We start from the raw sequence: 21,152 nt of genomic DNA, 5'->3' as shown, positions 1-21,152 counted from the left end.
TTCCAATACCCAAAACTGCTAAGGAAATCAAATCATTTTTAGGACTTATCGGTTACTATCGAAAATTCATTGAAAATTTTTCAGCTATCGCAAAACCATTGACCAATTTATTAAAGAAAAATCAAAAATTTGAATGGACCAATAAATGTCAAAAATCTTTCGATCAATTTAAGGAACTACTTTCAAAAGAACCAATCCTTCAATTTCCAAATTTTTCAGAAACTTTTATACTAACTACTGACGCTTCAAATGATGCAATCGGTGCTATTTTATCTCAAGGAACAATCGGAAAAGACCTTCCAATTAGTTATTTTTCTAAAACGCTCAATAAAGCAGAACGAAATTATTCAACCACTGAAAAAGAACTTATGGCTATTGTAGAAGCATGTAAACATTTTAGACCATATCTTTATGGACAAAAATTCATTATTTGCACAGATCATAAACCTTTAGTCTGGCTTAAAAATTGTAAAGAACCTTCAAGTCGTTTAGTTAGATGGAGATTAAAATTAATGGATTATGATTACGAAATTGTTTATAAAAAAGGAAAATTAAATCAAAATGCTGATGCTTTAAGTAGAATCATTCCTGAAAAAATTAATTCAATCAATCAAAATTCCTTCGGTGATTTTCTTAAATTATATGAACAAAATAAAATCGAGCAGCCTTCTAATGTTTCGGAAATTAATGATGATTTATTCAATTCACCTGAAAAATATTCTCTAGGTCATTGTGTTTCTAAAGATTTCCATATGGGAAAAGGAATTGCTCTTTCTTTCAAAAATAAATTTGGACAAATAAAAAATCTTTTATCTCAAAATAAATTAGTTGGACAGGTTGCAAAAATTCGACATAAGAATCGAAACATTTACTATCTCATAACTAAAGAATTTTATCATGAAAAACCATCCTATAAAACAGTGTTCAATTCACTTCTAAATCTCAAAAAATTATGCATCAAAAATAAAGATACTCATTTGGCTTTACCACGAATTGCTTGTGGATTAGATAAATTATATTGGCCTAAGATTTTTAAAATGATTCAATATGTTTTCTCAGATTCCAATATTAAGATATCAATTTATAATTTTCCAAATCAAGATTCAACCAAAATTATTCATTCAATTAATGAAGAAGAACTAACTTTCGACAATTTCAAGAATTTTCATCAAAGAGAAGTTCAAATTCCAAAACCAAAATTAATTAATATTCCTATTTTACAAATAAAAAACTTTATAATACCAATGTCATGTGATCTTTCTGATTCTAATGAATTCTCAGACTATTTAAAATCAAAATTTTCAGATTTACCCACTCGTTCGAAGATATCCGATATAGTTGTTAAAAGATTACCTCAACAATCTATTTATATTATATTTTTGAAAGAATTTTATGATGAATCTGTTCTTTATGAAAATTTATTCGAAACTTTATTCAATCTTCGACTTCTTTTAAAATATAATGGTATTCAGAAATTCGTCATTCCAAATATAGCTTTATCCAAACAAAATTCAGTCATTCGAGAAGAAACTTATTATAGTCTTTTATATTTCCTATTCCGTGATTTCGATTATGAAATTTTATCTGAAGAACGTATATTCGTACATGATGAAAACTTAATTAAAGAAATTTTATTTGAAAATCATGATTCACCTTTAGGTGGTCATCAAGGATTCGAACGCACTTATGAGAAAATCAAACAATTATATTCTTGGAAAAACATGAAAGATGAAATAAGGCAATATATTAAGAAATGTAAAATCTGTCAACAATCAAAAACTGATTTCAAACATAATAAAAGCCCAATGATTATAACAACCACTTCAACTAAATTTTGTGAACAAATTGCACTAGATATCGTAGGTCCACTTCCTAACACCAAAAATAATAATCGATTCATTTTAACCATTCAAGATGATCTTACAAAATTTATTCAAGCATATTCTTTGAATACTCATGATGCTAAAACCGTAGCAATTTATTTTCTTAAATTTTGTACACAATTCGGATTTCCTGATAGAATCCTCACTGATCAAGGTGTAGAATTTTCCTCAAATATCTTCAAAGAAATCAATCGACTAATGTCAATCAAGCATAAACAATCTACTCCATATCATCCACAAACTCAAGGTTCATTAGAAAGGACTCATTTAACTCTGAAGGATTATTTTAAATGCTATATAAATAAAGATACTGATAATTGGGATGAATTTTTAAATTTTGCTACTTTCACTTATAATTCATCAATTCATAAATCAACTCAGAAAACCCCATATGAATTAGTTTTCGGACAACGAGCAAGAATACCGTCTCAAATTAATAAACCTAAACCTTTAGCAAATTATTCGGAACTTGCAACCGATATAACTAATAAATTGAAAATTTTAAGAGAAACGGCACGTGAAAACCTGATTAAATCAAAAAATAAATCGAAAGAATATTATGATAAATCGCACAATCGAACATATGCTTTTAGCGAAGGAGATCTAGTATTATTGTATGACAATCATTCAAAGGCAACGAATAAGAAACTTAATCCAAATTATAAAGGTCCTTATAAAATAGAACAAATTCATGATAATCAAACAGCCTCTTTAAGAATAAGTAGAACAAAATTGAAAACCTATCATTTTAATCAATTAAAACCTTATGTCATTTCAGATGAAAATGAAGACAACGGTTCTTCTCCTCCTTGTATTCATATTCCTAGCCCCAATCCGAGCACATCAAAACAAATATAAAATATCCTCTATTGATTCTTCCTCGGGTCTTTTATTTCATTATCTAGGAAAAGCGCAAATTTCAAATAATCGATTCACACTTCTTACATATCATAATTTAACCAACATTAAATTTCAAGTAGAACATATTTCTCTTTATTACACGGCTTCCTCAAATATATGTAAAATTGCAATGGCTGATCACATTTCAAGTGACTGTAAAAATCAATTAAATTATGTCAAAACTAAAATGAATCTTATCAAACAATTATACAAAACAATTTCTCATCAAATATCTTCTCAAAGGAAGAAACGCGGTATTTTAAATGGAGTTGGCACAGCAATGAAATGGTTTATCGGTACCCCTGATTCAAATGATGCTGAATTTTATTCAGATTCGATAAATGAACTAATCAATAATAATAAACAAACTAAAGTATTAATGCAACAACAAATTTCCATTTTATCTTCAACTATTTCTAATTTCAACAGTTCTTTTCGTAAAATGAATGAAAATATCGAAATCCTCAATAATAATTTGAAAGCATTCTACGTTTATTCAAAACAAGTAGAGAGAATGAAAGAATCTTTTGAAATTGAAACTCATATCGCCAATCATTTATTGTTACTTATAGAAATGACTGATGAAGTATTGAATACTCTTGAAAATTATGTCAATGATTTCATTTTATTACAACATGGTATTATAAGTTATAGAGTACTTTTTCCAGAACAATTGCTTCATGAATTATCAATTATATCTTCAAAGTTCACTCTTCCAATTTCTCTTAACATTGAAAATGTTTATCTTTATTATAAAATCATGAATTTAAAATCATTTCTAACAAAAGACTTATTAGTTATTGCGTTTGAGATACCTCTTGCTTCTCTTGAAAAACTTGACATTTATCATATGTTGTCATTACCTACCCCACACAAAAATGATAATACTTTATTTTCCTATATTGAACCATCAAAATCCTTTCTCCTTATCTCCCATATGAGAACTAGTTATTTGATGGTCGATACTTTGGCAAATTGTGAAGAATACCATCCAAAGGAATGGATATGCAAGAAGATGCCTACCCTTAGAAAGACCGATGCTGCATGTGAAGTTCAATTAATATCTGCTGTGAGAAAATCAATTCCAAAGTCATGTAACACAAGAAATTTAATTGCTGACGCTGAAATCTGGCATGAAATCGATAACAATCTATGGTTATTTTCTGTTTCTACTCCAACTCAACTAACGATTATTTGCGATGAAGATCCTTTGAAAAATGAAGTCATCAAGCGAATGGGAACCTTAGAACTTAATCAAAATTGTAAAGCCTTCACCAACCAAGTCAATCTTGAAACCAATTCTATTTTGATGTCTACTAATTCAAGTTTTGAAATTCCTTCTACAAATATAGTCGATGATGACTGTTGTGAAAAATTAAAAGAAAATATTACTCTGAATTCCATACATTTGGAACCTCTCAAATTCACACAAATTAATCTTCATGAGTTAAAATATGCTCAACACAAACTGAGTGAATTTGATGAGCAACTTCAACAACAACTGAATAAACCCTTTGTGATCCAACATTCATCATGGCTTCAAACAATAATTCCAATAATACTTGGCTTGATCACTCTCATTATTGGTTACAACATTCTAAAATGGTGTGGTTTCCTTCAACTCTTAAGAAGATACCTCTGCTGTACCAAGGAACCCAGAGCAATCGAAGGAAGTCCATGTTTCCAGATATTCAATCAATGCTGTACAACGCCAGTCGAGCAACCAATTCCAGTCTTCTACGATGTAGAGTTAGAGCGTCTCAACTACCCTAAACCTTCTACTTCACGTCCTTCTGAAGATGCCATCAGCACCGGATCCCAGTCAATGAGAAGATCCAAGAGACTCCAAGGAATCAAGATTAATCCTTTATAACTTTATTTTCAGCTTACCTTGAACTTTTGAAAAGAATTTTGAATTTCAATAATCTCAACATATTTTTATATTTTAATAACATTCTTAATTTTCATGATAATTAATGTTTTCATATTTAATATTTTAATTCTGGAAAATGCCATGTTTTCTTATTTTATTCATTTGTTATTTATAATAATATTTCTATAATTGTACCGATGTATCAGCTCCATAACTCAGATATTTTTATGTTTTGTAAGGTGATCTGTTGCTTCTAGATTTTTGCTCTTTATTTAAAAAATGTAATCAAAAATCTTTTTAGGGGGGAGGTGTTGGCAACCCCTATAACAATAAGCCTATTCATTATTACTTTCTGCTGACAGCAGCATTTATCATATCAATATAAAAGAAGCAGCACACCGCCATTAAATCAGTTCTAATCTTTCCTCTGATCCGTATAGTTCATATCTTATCTTTCCGTCGAGAATCTTAATAAATATCGTTCTACATAATATTTCGTATTCTTCCTTAACGAGTGCATCTCCTAAAAAACCCTAATAAGTGAAAGTTAAGTGTAACTACAAGTGAACTCAACCCATCATCGCATCTACCCTCAGCAAACCCTTTTTTTCTCATCTCATCAAGTTTTACGGAGCTTTCCTTAATAAAGCTGCCCTGGTGACAGTAATCCTGCTATTCTTTCTTCTACATCGTGCATTATTCCAAAGAGGAATACAACAATATACTCCAAGAGTTCAAAATTCCAAAACGAGTCACGAAGTGGCGAGTTTTCTGAATATCAATAAATGAAAATATTATCAAATGAGAAGCGATAAATGACAATTGGATAAAAGAAGTGTTTTAGAAAAACTGGGAATTCCATGATGAATAAAAAAATCGAGAAAAAAATGTTGAATTTCATCAGTGTACTAATTGATATACGATTGAAAAACATTTTAATTTTCAGAGTGATATAAAACAAAAACTATAATTTTTTTTGTGAAATAAATCAGTTAGTTCTAAACCTCCATACAAGGTTTCTTCCAAAAATTGGAAGAATCGATCAAGCGATTTCTGCACAGAATCATAATGAATCTGCACAATAAAACCTAGAGAGAAAAGTGATGTATACTCTCAAGAAACTCCAACTTTTATCTATATCTATGAAACCGTATTTGATTTCTATGATTTGGTATGAGTATCATATAAGCCATAAAAATTACTGAAAAAAACGTTCCGAATAGATGGAACAGAAACCAACATTTAGCGAAATATTTGAACAATCATTTTTCAGAAACACCCTGTAACACGAGAACGATTCAAGATATATCTGATATCTTATTACATATTTCGAAAAAAGTCTTATAGTACTCAAGATGCTTTCAGTGAGCACCAAATTTGGGACACTCTGTACATTAACTCACTGAATTTTCATTGAAATTAATGGAAAAATTCCATTCTTTTTAGTTTTTCATGTAAATACATTATATGCAAATGTGTAATATTTTTTGATTAAATTCTATATATTTTTCTTTTTTCTAATAATCTCTCATTCCTAGTCTTTTCCATATTGAATGACAACATTAATTGCAATGGTTTTTCAAACCTATATTTTCAATGTGGCTCCAGCTTTTAGATTTCTGAAACTACCAAAATCTACCAATAGATTTCATAGAAATGTGAATAAACTACTAATGGAGTTACACTCCGAATGCTTCAGTCTATCGGCGCTCGAGGAATCCCCTTATTTAGTCTAAGCGCGCACGAAATTGAAGAAATATATGTCGTGGGTCGCGTGTATATCAAACTCAAATAATATCAAGTAAGTAGCTTGATATCAAGTCAAGCAATAAATATCTAAAATTAAGTCAAGTCAAACTCAAGTATGTAATTTTTCACGAGCTTGATTTTTAAGTCAAGTAACGGGTGTTTTTTTTTAGAGGTATATAACTTTAAGTTGACATTACTGTTCAAGATGGCGACCGATTTAACAGCTGTCAAGTGATTTATTCTCAGTTTGGTTTGGCAATTCATCATGAATAGACTCACGCCTGAACAACGCTTGCAAATAGTGCAATTTTATTTCGAAAATAATGGTTCTGTGCGGAATACGTATCGCGCACCACGTCCATTTTATTTTGTTTAGCCATGAAGCGCACTTCTGGTTGAATGGCTACGTCAACAAACAAAACTGCCACATTTGGAGTGAAGCTAAACCTCAAGTGTATGTCGAAACACCGTTACATCCAGAAAAACTGACTGTTTGGTGCGCTTTATGGGCTGGTGGAATCATTGGTCCGTACTTCTTCAAAAACGATGATGGCCAGAACGTTACAGTCAATGGTGATCGGTATAGAGCCATGATTACTAAATTTTTCATTCCTGAATTGAACAACCATGATATCCAGGAGCTGTGGTTCCAACAAGACGGCGCAACATGTTACACAGCTCGTGCCACAATCGATTTATTGAAAGACACGTTTGGTGACCGCCTAATTTCACGTTTTGGACCTGTAAATTGGCCTCCAAGATCTTGTGATTTAACACCGCTAGACTACTTTCTGTGGGGCTATGTAAAGTCATTGGTCTATGCGGATAAGGCACAAACCCTTGACTATTTGGACAACATTCGCCGTGTTATTGCCGATATACGGCCACAAATGTTGGAAAAAGTCATCGAAAATTGGACGTCCAGATCGGACTACATCGGAGCCAGCCGTGGCGGTCATATGCCAGAAATCAAATTTAAAATGTAATGCCACAAGATTATCTTGCGGATAAATAAAATTCATGTCAATCGAATAATCCATCGTTGTTTAATTGCAATTTGAAGTTCTATAGCTCAAAAAAAAAACACCCTTCCCTTTAGTTCGTTAAAATGCCGAGCCATACATGGCTTGATGAATCCCTAATTCTTACTTTCAATTTTTCCTCATCTCGGGGCTAATTTGAATGCCACCAGAGAAAAAATCTAAAGGTCTGAAGTCTGGAGAGCGTGTTATAGTCATTCATCGGCCCTCTTCTACCAATAATCAATTCCCTCTTGAAAATGATTCGTAAGCCGTCTATTCTACTCCTTTTTTTTTATTAGTCGGAAGTAAATACTAACAAAAGAAGTCAAGTGTTCGGTATTTTTTTAAAAGCCAACGAATTACCTTCAAAACATAGTGTCACTAAACCGCTTTCCCATTAAAGATTTAAGATTTTGCTGTCATCACACTCGCAGGGTTGATACAAATTGATTAGAACTTAGAACGAACAGTATAAAATATCCCCCTACAAACCAAAGTTTAATTCTCTTTGTATTTTTTCTGATTTTTCATGGGGACCCAGATATTAAGGGTGGTGCCTTTTCGAATTGAAACACTGTATATTCCAAAGAAAAAACAGAAATATTAATATTGTTATCGAGTTTCCATAGTTAAAACAAAAGAAATTAGGTAATATTTCATATTCCCAAACATATATATATATATATATATATATATATAATCTGTATCCCATTTGATACCTTTCGGTGTATGGGTTTCATTATCTACATTTTCCAACTTAACAATAACTTAAGAATAATTCTAATTTGATTCAATGAATTTCTTCCATTCTGTCCTATTTGATGTCATCATCTCAGCTTCCCTGACGCTTTTCCCTCTTTTCTTTATTTCCTCCTCTACCATATCCTCCCATGTTTGTTGCGGTCTCCCCCTTTTTGCCTTTTTCTCGACTTTTGCCTCCCATATTTGTTTGATTGGTCTCTCCTCCTCCATACGATGTAAGTGTCCCCACCATCCCAACTGCCTCTCACCCACAAACCTTTCCAATGATTTTATCCCCAATTCACCTCTTATGTCCTCATTTCTCCTTCTGTCCATCCTTGTAACCCCCTTCACTCCTCTCAAAAATTTCATTTCTACTGCCTGTAGTTTACTCCTCATTCTCCTTGTTGTGTTCCAAGTTTCACATCCATACGACAGAACAGGTCTGAATATCGACTTAAACACGGTCATTTTAGTTTTCTCTTCGACTTCAGTTCTTCTTAGGAATTTCCTATTAATTGTGTGGTATAATCTGCCGGCTTTTTCAATTCTCTCGTTAATCTCCCTTTCTTGGCTTCCCGTATTTTCTATGTTCACTCCTAAATATCTGAAACATTTCACCTTTTCAACTTCCTCTCCCTCAATTTCCAATCTCCAATCATCCTCCCGTTCATCGTTCACTTCCATCACTTTTGTCTTTCTTCTATTTATTTCCATCCCATATTTTCTCAGTATTCCATTCCATATATCCAAATTTCCCTGTATACTCCTCCTTGTTCCCGCCATCAATACGATGTCATCTGCAAAGGCACATTCTGATATTACAACTCTTCTTAAGTTCTTAAAACCAATTGTAAGCTTCTCTGTTCTCTCCTTTGCTTCTCTGATTATCTCATCCAAAAACAGTATAAACAATGTCGGACTCAGCACTCCACCCTGCCTCAGTCCCTCCTTTGTCTCAAATAACTCCGACTTCATATTTCTGACAATAACACAGTTCAAGCTTTCACAATAAACACTTTTAATAGACTCCACCAAATTTTTATTTATCCCTCTTGTTTTCAATATATCCCACATTTTCGCTCTACTAACCCTGTCAAAAGCTTTCACCAGATCTATAAATACAAAATAAGCCTTTCTTCCACTTCTTTTCATCTTATGAATGGTCTGTTTCAGAGTGAAAATGTGGTCTTGTACACCTCTCCCTCTCATAAACCCACTCTGAGCTTTATCTAGTGTGTCCTCTGTGCTTATTTTTAGTCTACTCTCCAATATCGCTTCGTATACTTTGAGAGCTGTACATAGCAAGTTTATACCTCTATAATTATCACATTTCTTTCTGTCCCCATTCTTGTAAGCTGGTACTATCATCGCCATTTTCCAATCTTTTGGTATTTCTTTTGAATTCCATGCTTTCTGACATATTTCCCTGAATACATTTATACCTTTTTCTCCCATGTTCTTCATCATTTCCGGTGTAATTCTATCGTATCCTGCAGCTTTTCCATTCTTGACTCTTCTGAGAGCTACCTTAACCTCTTCAATGCTTATCAAGTCTTCCCCGTCGTCCTCCCATCGCTTATCTTTTTTTTGTGTATCTTCTTTTTTGACTTCATTCCCCTTCAGTAATTCAATGAAGTGTTCCTTCCATCTCTCCATTATTTCCTTCTCTCCCACAAGCAATCTGTTTCTTTTACACTTGATCGATGTATTGTCAACCTTCTCCCCCTTCCTCATATTTTTCATGACTCTGTAAAAAAGCTTTCTATTTTCCGTGTAATTTTTCTCCATTCTCTCTCCAAAATCTCTCCATGTTTTCTCTTTTTCTTCCAATGTTACTTGCTTAACTCTCTTCCTTTGTTCTTTATATTTCCGATAATTACATGCATTTCTATTCTTTAGATATTCCTTCCACAATATTTTCTTCATTTTAATTTGTCTCTTCAAGTTGTCACTCCACCAGGCTGTGCCCCTTCTGTTTCTCCCAATTTTAACACTACCACACACTCTTTTTGCTGATTCCATTAGTATATTCTTGAACCTTCCCCATACTTCCTCCACTCCCTCCTCAACTCCTATTTCCACCCTAGTCATATTCTCTTCTACATCTTTCCTGTATTCTTCTGCTACACTCATTTCTCTCAGTTTATAGCTTTTTATATTTTCATATCCTTCATTAAGTTGCCTATGTTCGACCTTCTCTTTTCCTTCACTCATTATCTTTGCTACAAGCATATAATGGTCACTTCCTATTTCCGCTCCCCTGTGCACTCTTACATCTGCGATGTCCCTTCTATTATCTCTTTCTACTAAGAAGTAATCTATTATTGATCTATCGTCAACGTTATGTCCATGCCTTGTGTACCTATGTACATCTTTATGCTCAAAGAATGTATTCGAAACTATCATATTATTCATCCTGCAGTACTCTATAAGTCTTTCTCCGTTGTTCGTTTTCTTTGTTTCTCCATATTTACCGACGATCCCATCTCTTCCTCCTCCTATTCCAACCCTGCTATTAAAATCTCCACACACCACGATTTTTCCCCTGCATTCCTCTGTTACCATGTTCAATTCTTCCCAAAATTTGTTCTTATCCTCCACCTTTGCGTCTTCATTTGGTCCATATGCTACTATTATGTTCCACAACTCAGATTTTTCTCTCCTCAGACGTACCTTCAATATTCTCTCCGAATATACCTGCCAGTGTTCCACATATTTTCTCCAATTCTTGTCAATTATGCATCCCACGCCTGCCGCTCCATGTTGTTCATATTTCACTCCTCCGTAAATCATTAAATGATCACCCCTCATCACTTGCTCTCCTATTCCTTTCTTCTTTGTTTCTGTCACCGTTAATATCTTTATCTCATACCTCTCCAATTCCTGTATTAGCTCGTCCTCTCTGCCTTTTATACCTCTCACATTCCAGGTTGCCAACTTCCAGTTATCTCTCCCTTTTTTCTCTTTTACTTCTCTAGTTTCCTTACTCATTTCTTCCATTTGTGTTTTCCTATATTCATATTCCTTTCCTCGCTTTGTCTCCATCTTAATAATCAGCCGTCCTTTATCTATCCCTATTGGTTTTTTGAACTCTGACCCAGGTCAGATTTCTTCAGAACTTCTTGTTCCTTTATACCTTGTTCTCTTTCATCCCATACAAAAACCTTCTCTTCTATGAACAATTTTCTGTATCCAACCCTCACATTCTTCCCTTTTTTCTTCTCCTCCTTGCTTATTTCCACAATCTGATTTTGTATATTCCTCTCCTTCGCTGTCAGATCGTTATCAATAAAGATATCTTTTCCCTTTAACATTTGTTTCTTTCTCATTATATTCTGTTTCTGTTCCCAGCTTTCAACTTCAGCAACTATCATTTCATTTTCCTTTCCTCGATTTATTTTGTAGGCCTTAGCTATGTTTACCTTTATCTTCAGCTCCTCATTGATGAATTTTTCGATCTTTTCCCTTTCATTTCCATCACTTGTTTTTAATTTTTTCACAACTATATTATTCTTCCTTTTCAGTCTTTCTTCTCGGTCTACTTTATCCTCCAAATTCCTTATTCTACTTTCTAGTTCTCTCTTTTCATTTTCCCACTGACTTTCCCTAACCTGCATTTCCTTCCTCAATTTATTCATCTCTAATTTTACTTCCTCCGTATTTCTTCGCATCTCCAATTTCATCTGCTCCATCATATTCTCAAACATTGCCTTCAAACTCTCGACTTCCATATCTTTTCCCTTATTTTTGATGTTGGGTGACCTTATTACCTTTTTTGACTTTGCGAAAATATCTTCCTCTTCTTCTTCACTTCTACTTCTTTTGTAATCGCCCTTGTTCATTAGAGATGTCGAGTTACAACACTCTCTTCAGAATTCACAAATCTCGTTCCGCTACCTCTGTGCGTCGAGAGCACGGTTGCGCCGCCGCCGGTCCCCTACTCGATTCAGGTCCCGACCCGATACTCTCGCTAGCGCTTCAGTTGCAGAAAACCTATGATTTCAATCTCTGTTATTGTTTAGTTTATTTTAACCTCAATCTTTTAAGTCTATATTTTCCTTCTTTATATTGTTACTATGAAATATCTCATCAACTGCCTTTATCACCACCTGAGAATTCCAGCTTTCTCTCACTTCTCCACACAAGTCTTTTCAAATTCACTCACTTTTCCACTAATTATCGCTTTCTTGACACGACCGTACTTATCGGTTTGGCGCCAAGATCAATATTCCCAAACATAAAACAACTAAAAGAAATCTCCGATGTAACTAGCATGAAACTACATAACTCTTTGCCACATAGTATTCATTCTCTCCCAATTTGTCAATTCAAAAAAGGAGTTGAAACCAATTGTAGACCAATTGTTACTACACTGTAAATGATTACCTTGGTTATGTAATAGTTAATTGTTGATGGAGTTTTGTTGTTCTTTATCTGATTTGACCCATAGGTACATATATTTGTATAAATGTCAGAAGGTAATAATAAACTATTATTAAGAGTGAATACCACCACGTGACTGGTCAGTTCAAAAAGAAATTTTTCCTCTCACAAACACCGATTTTTATAGGGTTTTGATATAATTTCTTCAAAAAATAATCTACATTGTAGAATAATAATATTTTTAATTTGCGAATGAAAATAAATGTTGGTAACTTTGAAACTGTCTGCGCGAAAATTGAAATAAACGTCTCAGTTGAGTTTTAGTGGTGTTTCCGAATATTCAATATAATCTTTTCTCCAGTTATATTGTCAAATTCGAGTTCATTAAGTCTAGAATATTGAAAAAGTATCTAGATACGCATCTACTGGGAAAAGGTAATCTATTTATGGGAGACCAAAATTTTATTTTTATGAAGGAACCGATGTATTGAACCCGAATCGTCTTCCTATAAATTTAATAGAGCCACTAGCTAAAAAATCAATTAAAACTGTTCCAATAATTGTTGAGAATCTGTAGCAAGAAAAAAAATGATAGCACTCCTCGGGTTTTTTGCATGGAGTGGCTAGGCTAAAATTAAGTTAGCCACTTATGAATGATCTTCAGATAATAGTCGATCAAAGAAAAAAAAAATACAATTGACGCTTCTGGACATGAAGTGGCAAGTTCACGGAAAATAATGCATATTTGACAGTTGCTATGGTAATGCCTGTCAACGAATTATTCAATATTGGACCGAAAAGCTGAAAACGATTTTCCTTCAAAAAAAAAAAAATTTGAAAAAAAGGTATCCTCAACTCACAAAAAACGTTAACGGCATTTTTTTTTTGTCTCCACATATAAATTTTCAAGCATTACCTATTTTTAGTTTAAAGATTTTGCCCCATCTCTTGAATTTATAATAGGACTTGGTCAATTAATATGAATGAGGTACCTACTGAATTCAAAAATCATAACATAACCTCAAGAAATGACTGCCGCAAGTGTCAGAAATTTCAAAATAGTGCACAAATAAGATAATTCTTTGAAATAAAGCCATAAATAAATAATCTAATAACAGCATAGCTCAACAATGTCATCTAGTCATTAATAGATTGATATTTTCTCTCGCAGATGAAATGAAAAATGAATACAAAGAAATCATCGAGATTAATCCAAATAGTTTTCTTTAATGACGTGAAAGTATTAACTTGAATGTTAAGAAATCGTAAGAATGTTCAAAACTTTTGAAAGCAAGACAATACATAATTGATGAAGTAAACAGTTACGGGTTTGAAATGTAATACCCTAGAGAAGTCATTTGAATTATTTCTAAAGAATAAAGCAACAATCAAACGTTAAGATGAAAACATACCACAAAACATTTCCATTCAATTTGAAGGCAGAATTTCTCCGAATAACTTCTTAAGTTCTGTCAACAACAGTCTCTAAGTTGGGATAGTTGCCCGAACCACAATTCTTATGGCCAGATCCGAAGAGATGATTCACAATCACAATAATTTGTAAATAAATAAAAAATTATGTATATATACACACAATTTCAACACAACGCGAAAAATTTAACTTTTCACAAACTTCTCAAAGAAAATCTGAAATATAACCTCGCCATGTTGTTTTACTTCAAAGATGAACGACATCTCCCTCTAGTGGAAATTAATATAAAATATAGATTTTTGACAAGAAAACTATTCGCTCAATTTTTGCCTAAACTAATAAATGAACAGATGGCCATTAATTTCTTAACCTCATTCTATTATTTGTCAGTGTCTTAACCTCAATGTTATTTGAAAACAGCAACAATCTATGTTGACAAAATAATTCAAATCTAACTATCACTAGCATAAAATTCTTATTTTGTTATCCTTTCCAATAGAAATTGTTTTATGATAGTGAAAATAATAACAAACTTTATGACAATAACCCTAAAATATCAATCCTTTTATAATTGAATAATTTCCAATTTGAAGCTTTACTTTTTTGTACAAAATAGTATCTAAATTTGAGAAGTATGAACTTGGAACTTTTAGGTAAGCCAAGATATGAGAAATCTCGAAAATATTAATGCTTATTACTTCCAGAATCTTTTGGTCAAAACTACCCGGAGGTGAGAATGTAGCCCTAATACTAAATAAACATATACATAGATACAAGAAATTGAGTATTTTTTTAAATTAACTTTATATGTTTCTAGGAATTCGATGGAACACTTGATTCTTTATCAATTGCAGTTACCTGTGCTTTCAACAAAAGGGGAACTCTTTTAGCAGTAGGATGTAATGATGGTAGAATAGTTATCTGGGATTTCTTAACTCGAGGTAATAAATCCAGTAAATTTTTATGACTAGCCTTAATATGATAATTCTGTCATCAGGAATCGCTAAAATAATATCCGCCCATGTTCATCCTGTGTGCAGTATAAGTTGGTCTAGAAATGGACATAAAATTGCTTCTGCATCAACTGATGATACAGTATGTATTTGGGATGTACTTACTGGGGAATGTGAGCAGAAATATCGATTTCCATGTCCAGTTCTCAAAGTACAGTTTGAGCCAAGAAATATGGAACGATTACTTGTATGTCCTATGAGACATGCAGCGGTTCTAGTAGATATAAACGGAGGGCATCAAGTGATTCCCATTGATGACGATGTAAGTTTTCTGCCTTGGAATTACTTAAATGAAACTAATGAATAGGATATAATATGAATTATTAGAAGTGAATACTCACGAGAAATGTGTAAAACAGTTTGCAAATGTATTCAAAGGCAAATTGCCAATCATTCTTGAATATTGTATTTCAAATGCAAAATATCAAATATTTTTATTTTATATATAAATACTAAATGCAAAAAATCGACTCTGTGATGAAAGAATTATATTCATATTTGTGGTCTGCCTTTGGAATTCATTGTAGATTTAAGTTAAATAGCTTGCAAGCATTCGGTCTGCATGTCATGGTTGCCAGACATTATTTGTCTCGTTTTCTGGAGAAGACGTTATTCATTTATTCATTTTATTTATATTTCAGGGAGACCTTAATATATCTGCTTCATTTGATAGAAGAGGAAATTATGTTTACACAGGAAATTCAAAAGGGAAAATCTTAGTGTTGGATTCAAAATCACTGGAAGTTAAAGCTAGTTTTAGAATAGTTTTAGGAACGTCTAGCGCAGCAGCAGTAAGAAGTATAGAATTTGCTCGAAGAGGAGAGTAAGTTTGTTGTTCAAAACATTTTAATTGATTTGTTGTGACTTTTGGGAATATTTTATGTAAGCGCAAATATGGCAGTTCTGTTGTTATCATCGACTTATGGTACGTTATTTTATTCAATCTAATAATTGGGCCCGTTTTCATTTATTGATATCATAAAATATTATAGAGAAGCATCGACTGGTTTCTGTGACAGAATCAACATAAATTTTGCAGAAAGCTTAAAATTGTTAACATCAGTATTCACTTTTTCAACTCAGTTGAGATTTAGGTTTTCTTGATTGATATTTGACTTAAACTTTTTATGGTTCTGATGAGGCAGTCAACACAAAAATTGAAATTTTCATTTTATGTCTACACACAATATCTCGCAAATCATAGCTTGAATAGTTATAGGGTGTTTTTGGAAAATATTCATTTTTGAAATATTGCTGTTACTTTTCTTCATTCGTGTAAAAACATTCATGTGGCAACTTTTTTCGCAAAATTTATTGACGTTGATTGAATTTTACGCAAACTGATATTTTATGAGATATCGCTAACAATTTTTTTCAAATGGGACTCTCTGTATATGTCTACATATTTTGATAGAGATGAAAATTAGCATTCCAAAAATAAAGCATACTTGATATTTTCCTGAAGCATGTTCAAAGTTTTTATCTTTTAATCTTCCCAAAGGTAAATGTCCATAGACATTAGGTCAGGCAACCTAATAGGCCACCTGTTGGGACTTTGAAAATAACTTCAGAAAAATATCAAGCATGCTATATTTTTGGTATGGTTATTTTCATTTCTGTCTTATCTTATGAAATATCTGTTTGTGGAAAATTCAATCAACTTCAATGGATTCTACGTTAAAAGTTGTAAAAGAATGTTTTTACAGTAATGAGGAATTTTCAACAGAAAAATTATAGCAAAATTTGGAAAAAAAACACTTTCTGAAAAACACCCTGTAACTATGTAACAGTGATAACTATGTATTTGCGGTTTTCCCCAATAAGTTTCTCATGAAAATTAGCCCTCAGACACAGACATCAATTTTGGTCTAACTAGTATACAAATAGGACTTCCCATTAAAAAGTGCCCACCCTGTACAGCGAACCAATATTTTGTGGAGGCATAAGAACTGATGTGGCTTTGAACCTAAAATTTCACTGGTCATAATAGAAGTAGGAATAACATAATGATTATTAACAAACTTTTGAAAATATTAGATCTGAGAAATTTTTTATTTTACAGTTGTTTCCTCATCAACACTGCTGATAGAGTTATTAGGGTATATGACAGCAAAGAAGTTTTGGCCTGTGGAAAAGATGGTGAACCAGAACCTATTCAGAAACTACAAGATTTAGTGAATAAGTAAGTTGATTTCAACAATCAAAGCTGTAGCTGGAAAAAATAGAGGGGATGTCCTGAGTTAGCGTCAGGAGCTTTTAAGCGCTCGATCTTTCATTCTCCAATTGCGTCATTGGAGATAGAACTCTATATAGATGTGATGTCTTTGTTGTCAGTTAGTTTATCTAATTTAGAGCTCTGAAGATGAGATAATCTTGAAATTTGTCATAGTGTTCATTTTACTTTTTTTATTTTGGTATAAGTACAGCAATATTTTTGAGAAAAAAATAATTTTTTTAAGAATTTGTTCTATCGATGTTTAATGCTCATATCTTCATGTAATTTCTAGAACAATGTGGAAGAAATGCTGTTTTTCTGGTGATGGAGAATATATTTGCGCTGGATCAGCAAGGCAACATGCTCTTTATATTTGGGAAAAATCTATTGGAAATTTAGTGAAAATTTTACATGGTACTAAAGGAGAGTTGCTTTTAGATGTGGCGTGGCATCCTGTCAGACCAATTATCGTCAGTATTTCATCAGGTGCGTTTCTTTTCATCAAGATCCTCATTCAAAAATATAAATATAATGCGATTCTTCCATTTATTATTCAATGTTTCATCAATTCATAAAAACTGCTCAAATGGGTGAAACCATTAGAGATCATTTTCATTTTTCAATTCTAGTTATGATCTGGAATAATTTCAGAGAGAATGATTATTTTCAGAAATTTTCAGAATGAATTAAGATAAACGTCTTATGATATTGTAGAAGGCTAAAAACGTTAATCTTTATTGATTGATTTTTATCAAATTCTAAGGTGGACAAATTGTTTTTATCTCATTAAAAATTACCCTTCATTATTTTGTTGTGCGGAAGTAAACATTGATTTACCATTAATGATCTCAATTATAGTGTAATGTGTTTAAATACACTACCCGAATAAGATTTATAATCTTATATAGTTGTCAACATCCCACACAACAATATTCCAATTTCAATTTGAAATGATGATCATACTATATTTTGACTGATAGGTTTCAATTTTTCACATTGCACTCATTTCATATGTTGCCTTATTTCTATTTTGTAGGTGTTGTCAGCATATGGGCACAAAACCAAGTTGAAAATTGGTCAGCATTTGCTCCTGATTTCAAAGAACTAGATGAAAATGTAGAATATGATGAAAGGGAGAGTGAATTTGATTTGAATGATGAAGATAAGTCTGTTGCAAGTGGTGGAGATTATAAAGAAGATACAGATTTAGAAGTAAGCCAAACATATTCAATTAATTAAATTTTTAAGGGTTCCTTCATAATACATTGTAACATAAATTTCTCCTTAAACAAAAATTATCTGCAGCAGTGTTACATTAAAGAAATAAAATTACCCCAACAATTTACAGTAGTTTAGTAAGTAATTTTTACTAATTCATAAATTATATAGTCCAGGTTTGGTGCACAAAAAGGGGGTTACCTGGAATGTTTTTCGGAAGTTTTGAAAATTGTTGATTTTTGTAGACTTTGATGTGCTCTTTCTAAATTTCATATTTGCCACCACTTACCTTTGCCGCTTGTGCCACCATTTTGGGGAAATGGCGCCCAAAATCAACTCAGTTTTATTATGAAATAAATCTATTCTGACTATTGATTAAAACTGTACAATTTTCGTTGAAGGTGGATGTTTGTGCCATCGAACCTGTAGCAGCCTTCTGTAGCTCAGATGAAGAAAATGAAAATTCGGATTGTCTTCAATTTTTGCCAATTGCTCCAGAGGTATGATAGAGCAGCTACAATGTGATCTCTAAATTTTAAAATTATATTATCATCATTTATAGATTGAGGATCCTGAAGATGTTTGGACCCCAAGTGAGCCGAATTTGACTCCTCTGAATCCTGTATCAGGACCTCCAGCGAAAAAGAAAAAGTATAAATCATATGATATTGCATTAGAAAATACCAGCAGTGGAGGTAGGTTAAGGAGCCAATTCTCCATAAAAGTTTATTGTTTCCACTCCAATAGGTTTTTTATATTTCGACTATATTTCACCAACTATCTGAAATTATTTTGAAAGAAAATTTTGCTCAACATTGTATCCAAAAATTTGTATGAATTGGATTTCAGGGGATCATCATAAACTTCTCAAAATCAATTGAAGTGCCTAATGTGCCTTCAAAAGTCTACTAAAAATGGCTGTTATAAGTCAAATAACAAAAGTGATAACCAAGGGATTCTGTTCTGAACCAAATCGATAAAGAATTGAGAATACTATGAGGCATTTTGTGAATCTTCACAATTGTAATTGAATGGTTTTTTTGAGCTGCATTAGAAGTTTTTTTATATATCGGATAAATTAGTTTAAAATTGGACTGATCGAATGGACTATATAACAAGTAGCCTCGGCGGACATAATATTTTCTTATTCAAAAAATAAATGCAATGAAATTATCTACCAAATTATAATGATTAATAATTTACTGCGATAATATTACTGTCTGGTATTATTATTTGAAGTTCTCAAGTTTAAAAAAAATCACCCATTACAAAAGAAATAAGTGTAACTCAAGATTCTATCTTGAGTCCTTTTTTTTCGAACAGTCGTTCTCCGAATATACCGCTCTATCATTTCATGAGTATAGCAATAATTTTGGAATTTTGAGCTGGGTATGGTCCCAAACATTCTTCTAACTGATTACTTATTCGTCCTCAGACTACAAATTTGCATATTAGGCTCGGACCTGGAATACTGTTGGGTTCATTAATCGGCAAAATTCGACTAGGGATTCAATAAATTTTGCTGTTCGATGTTTTATTTTACTAATAATTTCAAAAGCACTAATTCAGTCGAATTGAAATGCAAATAATTCAAGAAGAATTTCTAAACAAATTACCCAATATGCCTGTGAGTTCAATAAAAATTTAAAGTTCAAGCACTGTTTCAGCATTGTTGATTCAACCTATCACAAAAATAAATTACATTCAAAGGCTGTTGTTTTGTTCAAATTGTTGCTAATAATGATGTTGCTAATGTTCACAAAACATCCGTTTCCTAATTTATTTATTTTTTTTTTCAGAAGTGCACCCATTATTGAACAGTAAAACAAAGGATAAACAAATGTTAGGAGGAAAAAAAGCTGTTGGAAGAGCTCGAAAATGAAATCTTTTCCTCTTGAATTCAACTGAAAAGGAATATTCTGTAATATTTTTGCTTACAATTACCTTGAATGAAGAATAATTCCTGAATAAATATGTTTTGTTTAAAAATATGGTTTTCCCCATAGATTTTTCAGATCTAGAACAAAATAAAATTATGACGTCAAACTTTTAATCAAAATCCAGTCGAAAGCGTCGGAGTTAGGACACTTAAATACTGAGTGCTCAAAATGTTCTTGATAAAATGCCTGTTTTAATAAAAATAAAAAATAACTGCAAATTTTATGTCTTATTATTTTCCCTTCTAAAACAAAATATCTCGACAACTGAATAAAAAATAAATATGAATATACAAAAATTTTAATGGATATTTAGCGGTTACATTCGAACCCGCGGCATTCGTTTCGATTGAGGATTTCATAACTCAGAAAGTATAAACGCGGCAAAAATGATCGTATTTAGTATAATTGCGTCAAAACATGTTTCCAATTACATGGGTAATTGTTGTCAAGTCCGATTAATGAATCTTCACAAAGTGATTCCGTTTCAAAAACAGTTGCAAAATCGTGAAAATTTTGATTGTAAAATTTCGACATCCCAGAATCAATCCTTCAGATTTTACTGAAATTTTGTGTATATGTATACAGGGTCTTTCAATAGTGGCGCGGTGATCTATATGTCTAGCATGGGAAAGAGAAATCAAATTTTTTATAAAGTTTCTTCATTCCCATTTGTGCCATATGTTGTGCATACTTAATTAAAATATTTTAGGTCAAACAGTATGTTCAATTTTTCCTGAGCAGGTCCCAACTTTGTTTTGTCAAAGGAATTTGACACTAGTC

General features: G+C 32.3%; 2 protein-coding genes across 2 annotated transcripts in view; one reads left to right on the top strand and one right to left on the bottom strand.

The window, feature by feature from the left end:
* LOC123673936 overlaps positions 1–14,240 on the bottom strand; it is a 241,568-nt gene extending 227,328 nt beyond the window's left edge. Inside the window, exon 1 of the mRNA XM_045608704.1 lies at positions 13,967–14,240. The gene's annotated coding sequence lies outside the window, so the exon portion shown is untranslated. The remainder of the gene's footprint in view (positions 1–13,966) is intronic.
* A 156-nt stretch (positions 14,241–14,396) lies between these two features.
* On the top strand, positions 14,397–20,421 carry LOC123673935 (retinoblastoma-binding protein 5 homolog). The gene is made up of 11 exons (XM_045608702.1): positions 14,397–14,639; positions 14,691–14,716; positions 14,804–14,927; positions 14,984–15,261; positions 15,641–15,822; positions 17,062–17,181; positions 17,507–17,700; positions 18,251–18,426; positions 18,834–18,932; positions 18,995–19,127; positions 20,232–20,421. Exons 1-11 carry the CDS (start codon positions 14,621–14,623, stop codon positions 20,312–20,314), a joined length of 1,434 nt encoding a protein of 477 aa, XP_045464658.1. The 5' UTR covers positions 14,397–14,620; the 3' UTR covers positions 20,315–20,421.
* Positions 20,422–21,152: the final 731 nt, after the last annotated feature.

This window comes from Harmonia axyridis, chromosome 2 (assembly GCF_914767665.1).
Source record: "Harmonia axyridis chromosome 2, icHarAxyr1.1, whole genome shotgun sequence".
NCBI lineage: Eukaryota > Metazoa > Arthropoda > Insecta > Coleoptera > Coccinellidae > Harmonia > Harmonia axyridis.
Note: the sequence above shows the minus strand (reverse complement) of the source record. Positions and strands in the feature narration are given on the sequence as shown.

What these genes read in the sequence shown, in the direction of transcription:
- LOC123673935 (XM_045608702.1), top strand. An exon ending in TTGGTCAAAACTACCCGGAG is followed by an intron (nt 14,717 to 14,803) that starts GTGAGAATGTAG and finishes ATATGTTTCTAG; the next exon opens with GAATTCGATGGAACACTTGA. An exon ending in CTGGGATTTCTTAACTCGAG is followed by an intron (nt 14,928 to 14,983) that starts GTAATAAATCCA and finishes TTCTGTCATCAG; the next exon opens with GAATCGCTAAAATAATATCC.